Genomic DNA, 6000 nt, shown 5'->3' with positions numbered 1-6000 from the left:
TGAAAGTTCCACTTTAATACCTGGAATTTTTAATTTAAAATAGTCATAGCTAGATGAAAGTTTGGCGATCTCAGTGAGGAGACAGACAAGATAATATGAAATGATAACTAGAGAAATGTCAAAGGTGCTCTCCGTTATTGAAAGCAGAAAGAAAACATTGAGCTTTATAAACTGTCATTGATAATGGATAAGTAGCAATTCAGCAAAATGAGAAAATAGAAGCAGATTGTTTGTGCAGAGCCAAAGTTAACTTTCTCACTACTAAGAAAAATCATGAAGACTAATCTACCTCACTTTATGTTAAGTCTTCATGAACATAGTTTTAATGTTTTATTTTCAGGAATTTCACTGTTAAAATTAGCTGGGCCTTAATATTTTTGTCAACATTTATTTCTTAGTGTTATATTTTAGAATATGCTTCTGTTAGTAAAAAATTTCCCTTAGGACATAAGAATTAGCCAGATAGCCAAAAGTTTGTTTACAGTTGACACATTTATTATTAGGGTATCAACCTTGTTCTTGTTCTTTTCATGGTTTTTGTTGATTGCTAATCAATAAGAAATCATTGAATACAATGTGGACCACATAAACTAAGCAATCTCATTTGAACTAAGTTATGAATGGTTATAGTTATACAGATGTCAGAGCACATTTTATGGAGTGATTTTCATGTAACAAAATGCATTTTTATACCAATAATGAATTGGAAATTTTATTTTTTGAATACTCTTATGGCAGCAGGAGTAATGCTCAAACATTGTAAAAGTTAAGTATTGAAGGAAAACATAAACTTCTCTTAATCTGTGTTTATGCCAAACACCATGCTGGACACCGGTGATACAAAGAGAGCCTAAACTTTTCAGTAAAAATAATGAAGTTAGGAATGCATTTTGCTGTATTAAGCAAAGTTCTCACACTGTCATGTCTTAAGTCACCAAATAGTGAATCTGTGGATCAAACTACTTTTCATTGTTAACCTCATTTTTTTTTTCCCTCCTGGAACTCTAGTACACTTATTAAAGAAATATTTATATAGAATTCTACTCTGATATTCACTGCATCCAAAATGGATAAATGTAGGGGAAGCAGACCTCTGAAATGCCATAAAAACCTCACTTGATGTAGTTAATGATTTTTATTCTTAGTATTGAAGATTTTTACTGAAAAATCTAGAGCATCTTTATATAGTCAATGAGTAACTTGATGATTGGTATAAACTTGGGTAAGAGAAAGAGTATGTTTCCTTGAACTCTGTGCTTAACCTACTCCTTTATCAAAATCTTATTTATATCACATCCATCCTTACATCTTTGTCTAGACTTGGTTTTGCACTTTTCTCACTCTCATTTTTTAACCTTAACCTTATATTTTCTTTTGATAATGGTTTTAAAGATTTTTAGTAACCTTAAATCTGTTTTTCTGGATAGGATTTGAATAACTAATGTTTAATTTCTGTTCGGTGTCACTGGTTCTGTTTTAAATAGAAAATGTAGGTTAATGGCAACAGATGTAAAAGATTAATACAGTTGAAATGTAGTGACAAATAATCTGCAAAGTAATTGGATGTTTAAGCTTCTTAGAAAATATTCCACTTTGTATTTATTTACATTGTTTCCCTTTGCCATAATAATAGAAACATGGGTGATTTCATTTATGTATATATGTGTGTGTTCAGTCCTATTCGACTCTGCAGTCCCATGACTGTAGCCCACTAGGCTTCTCTGTCCATGGAATTTTCTAGGCAAGAATACTGGAGTGGCTTGCCATTTCCTACTCCAGGGGTTTTTCCTGACCCAGGGATTGAACACATGTCTCTTGCATCTCCTGTACTGGCAGGCAGATTCTTTACCACTGAGCACCTGGGAAGCCTGGTTACATTTATACCAACAGATAATCCAGAAACATTAATATGTGCCTTTTACAAAAGGAACACATATTGGGCTATAATAAAGGCAAACATTTTAACATAGATCCTAGCTGTGCATGAGAATCACTGGGGATCTTTGTTGGGGAGGGGAGACCAAAACAGTTGCAGCCCATCAGGTTCAGTCAGCCTGGGTTTTGGCCCCAGCATTGGTATTTTTAAAGAAACTTCCCAGGTGAATTTAATGGGCAGCCAGGTTTGAGAACCTCTGAAATATCCCTTTCAAAATTGAGCCTTGCATTCCTCTCCTTGAGTTACCCTGTGGTAGATTCCTGAGATTCCCCTGTGGCAAGACTGGGAAAAATCCTATATAGTCAACAAAGCAAAGGATGAATTATTAAGGATTCACTGAAAGAGTATCATTGTTTTTATCACCTAACGCGTAGCAGTTGGTTGTATCCTACTGACACTGCAGTCCTTACAGCCTTCTCCATGGACCCTCTTCTGTATCCCTTTCCTATAAACCATGGAGCTTAAAGAAGTTCCTGGTGCCTTGCAGTCCTTACAGCCTTCTCCATGGACCCTCTGCTGTATCCATTTCCTACAAACCACAGAGCTTAAAGAAGGTCTTGGTGCCTTCCTGCTCCGAAATGCCATTTCTGAACCTTTCTGTCCTGGCCTTCTTAACAAAAGCATAGATACACACCGTGAAGCCAGATAAATTACCTACTGCTGACCATCAACTGCCTATTTCCCTGTCATTCTCCTCCACTGAAAACTTTCATTCTTGTCTTCTTCAGGCCTGCTGCTGTGACTTCAACATCTTCATGAATGGTCCAGCTGTGACGTGGCCTCACAGAGCCTGGTTCTCATGTAAAGTCAGCCTTGGCCACTCCCTCTCATTAAGAGTCAAGTTAGCCCTTCAAAATCTTGATCCAGTGCTTTTCACTGTCTGAGCAGCACACCGACTGTCCTTATAGCTCTTTTCATTCCTCCATGTCTTCAGCATCAATCTCATTACCCTACCACTGTATATAATATACCTTAATTCTCACTTTCCTCCTTCCCCCATTGAATTTTACAGCCCCAAACTGTAATCCCTCTTAACTGCCACAGCTAAGTGAGTGCCACTGGCTTCCATTAATAGTGGGGAGAAGACCAGTGCCGGGGACCAGCCCCAGCTGATCCAGGGTATTCGAAGGAGAGACGGCCTAGGCGACTATTTATATGCTAATTAGAGATATAAAGAATAATAGAATGAGGATAGCTCAGTAGGAAAATTCAGTGGAGAAAAGAGGCTGAGTAGCGGGAGACCAATAAAACTTCAAGACAAGAAGTTTGCACCACTTAGGTAGGCCGCAGGCGCCCTTGAATAGCGGAAGGTACCTCACCCTAGAGACCTTCTCGAGTGGGTCTTAGAAGCCCAGGTGTAAGTAGTAAGCGTGGTGGGTTCCGCGTTCCAGATGGAGACTCAGCTGGAAGTTAAAGGGAAGAATGACATGGGGAGACCAAGCATTGGTGAGCAAGGCCCGTAGCTTTATTTTCAACAGGGGCTTATATACCCTAAGTTACACATAGAGGATAATAGGGGATGCAAAGTCAGCAGTCTTTGATTCTTATCAAAAACCAGGGTTTCTTTCCTGCAAATTTATTGTATACAAATGGTTTAGGTGATTTACATCATCTTCTGGCCAGAAGGCCTATTAATATTTTATGACTCTTGACAAGGACTTATCAACAAAGACTTACTTTCTCTAAGAGTAATTATTTTAAGGTTTGGCGCCATCTTCCAAAGATAAAATTGCATTCCTATAGGGTGGATGTGTAATAGGTTTACAACAAAAGAAAGAATTTATTACCTTAAGGGTCTAAAGTTACTAACACCAAGGCCTCTACTTATTTTTTCTACATACCAACTATTAATTAATACATATTCAAGGATACAATTCAGGGGATGTGAAAACTTGGCAACAAACATTGACTCATCAATGAAATCCTTTACTAGTCTTATTCTGACAGTTTCTAACTCTCTGAGAGGCTCTAAGCTATTTGAATATCTTAAGCTTCCCATGCCTCTGGAGGCTGGGAGACTGTAAACAATTGTATGCACAGCTGCAGGAGTCCGGGTAAACTTGTCAGGCGAGTTAGAGAGCCATCTGAGGGGTTTGGATTTAAACACTCCTAGTTGCCCAGGAACTTTATTAATTGGAGCTGTAAGTTAACTCTTTGACAGAGAGAGCGAGATGGTGGTAGGGGACAGCCCCCAGTAAAGTCAGAGGTGAGAGCACAAAGCAATAAAGTAGGCTTTGTTTTTTGGGGGGTAGATGCTCGAGAATATCCGGGCGGACTCTTGAGGCTCGATCCCGCCTTTGCGTATGCCGAGCCTCCTTCCTCATGACCTTTGTCACGAGTGGAATGCCTCACCGGCTCCCGACAGACCAGGATATTGCTAACATTGTACTGTTGCCCTATTTCTTCACTCTCCTCAGTACATCTATTTTTAAAAGTTCTCACTGTCTCCACTTACTTGCCTCCTTTCTTCCTCAGCCTTCTCCAGTAAGTCTTCCAGTCATGCTCTGCTATTGAAACTAATTTTATCAAAATAAACAGCTACCTATAGCAAATCCAGTGGCCACTTTTGCTTCCTTGAAGCTCTGACACAGTTGACCATGACTTTGTTCCTAAAAATCTTTCTTATATTTGACCATGACTTAGTTCCTAAAATTCTTTCTTTGTTCCTATATATATATAGGTTCCAGGTGGCTCCGATGGTAAAGAATCTGCCTGCAATGTGGGAGACCCAGGTTCGGATCCTGGGCCAGGAAGATCCCCTGGAGAAGGAACTGGCAACCCACTCCAGTAATCTTGCCTGGAGAATCCCATGGACAGAGGAACCTGGTGGACAATGTGGTCGCAAAGAGTTGGACATGACTGAGTGACTAAGCAAAGCACAGCATATGTATAGTTTAGTCGCTAAGTAGTGTTCAACTCTTTGTGACTCCATGGTTTCAGTTTAGGGGGAACAGATCCAAAACTTTTTACCAAGACGAGCTAAAAACCTTTGTTGTTTAAAACCAAATTTTTTACTCACATCCATTCCCAAAGTCAGATCTGGGCCTCCTTCTATCACTACAGTACTGCATTACCACTCAGGGCGTAACTGTCCTAGAGGAGAATGTTCTGAGCAGGAGGTGGCCTGTGCCCAGTGGACACTTACTGACACCTTTCCCCACACAGCTCCACCTCTAGTAATGAACATTTGGAAAAGGAACATACTTTGTCTTTGTTTAGAGGAAAATGAAAAGTTTGAGCACTGATGAGGATAAAACTTCCTACAGGGGTCCACATACTCCAAAGGTGAAATGATTTAGATATCTTGTATATTTTTAGTGTAGAAGAGTATGAGCTATTTTCTCCTCCATTTAGGATGCTTATAACCACATCAGTCACTGTATTTTCTAAGATGGTGGGATTAGTGTCTCTGGAGGATACTTATGATTCATGAATGGAGTCACACTATTTCACTCATTACCCATGACACACCAAGGTAGTCTTAAGATAGCAGATGGAGTCACGTTGCCACTTCACTCATTACCCATGACACACTGAGGTAGTCTTAAGGTAGCAGGTTCTTGTCTTCATTGAGCAAAGACAGATCTTCATTCCTTAGTAAAACGCAGTTAATGGTATAAAGCGGATTCCCCCTTAGATCCCTTCTGAAAAGAATATACTTACTAAAAAATGAAAAAAATGTCATTATTAGATGGTTACTCCAAAGGTGTGTTCCCTATTGGGAAACCTAGAAGTGGTATTATATCAAGGCCCTAGAATAAGATATATTTTCAAGTCTTGCTTTTCATTGAGACAACTGGTGAATAAGCGTACATTGTATTTTCCATAGGAGTAATAGTAATCATTATAAAAATCTAAGTATTACTACTTGTAGGAGTGCTCTTAATATGAGAAAAGAATGGCAAAATTCTAACATATTGTTGTTTATTTTTATTTCCCATTCTCCTTTAGGTATTCTAATCTTATTTTGAATTTGTTTTCCTTGATGGTGGATGCAAACATTCCAGATATTGCTCTTGAACCAGATAAAACTGTGAAAAAGGTAATTTTCATATACCCTCAGA

General features: G+C 38.9%; 1 protein-coding gene across 8 annotated transcripts in view; it reads left to right on the top strand.

Annotated features, from left to right (window-relative positions):
- The window catches only part of PIK3C3 (phosphatidylinositol 3-kinase catalytic subunit type 3), a 165724-nt gene that overhangs the window by 148914 nt on the left and 10810 nt on the right, over nucleotides 1–6000 (top strand). For all 8 annotated transcript variants that reach the window (XR_015153421.1, XR_015153420.1, XR_015153419.1 and 5 more), the window contains one exon: nucleotides 5888–5978. Coding sequence is in view for 4 of the 8 variants with exons in the window: in XM_086372256.1 (XP_086228382.1) it covers nucleotides 5888–5978 (91 nt within the window). In the remaining 4 variants the exon portion in view is untranslated. The remainder of the gene's footprint in view (nucleotides 1–5887; nucleotides 5979–6000) is intronic.

Source organism: Bos grunniens, chromosome 24, assembly GCF_055505025.1.
Source record: "Bos grunniens cultivar Pamir isolate PY7600 chromosome 24, Bosgru_T2T1.0, whole genome shotgun sequence".
NCBI classification, from domain to species: Eukaryota; Metazoa; Chordata; class Mammalia; order Artiodactyla; family Bovidae; genus Bos; species Bos grunniens.
Note: the sequence above shows the minus strand (reverse complement) of the source record. Positions and strands in the feature narration are given on the sequence as shown.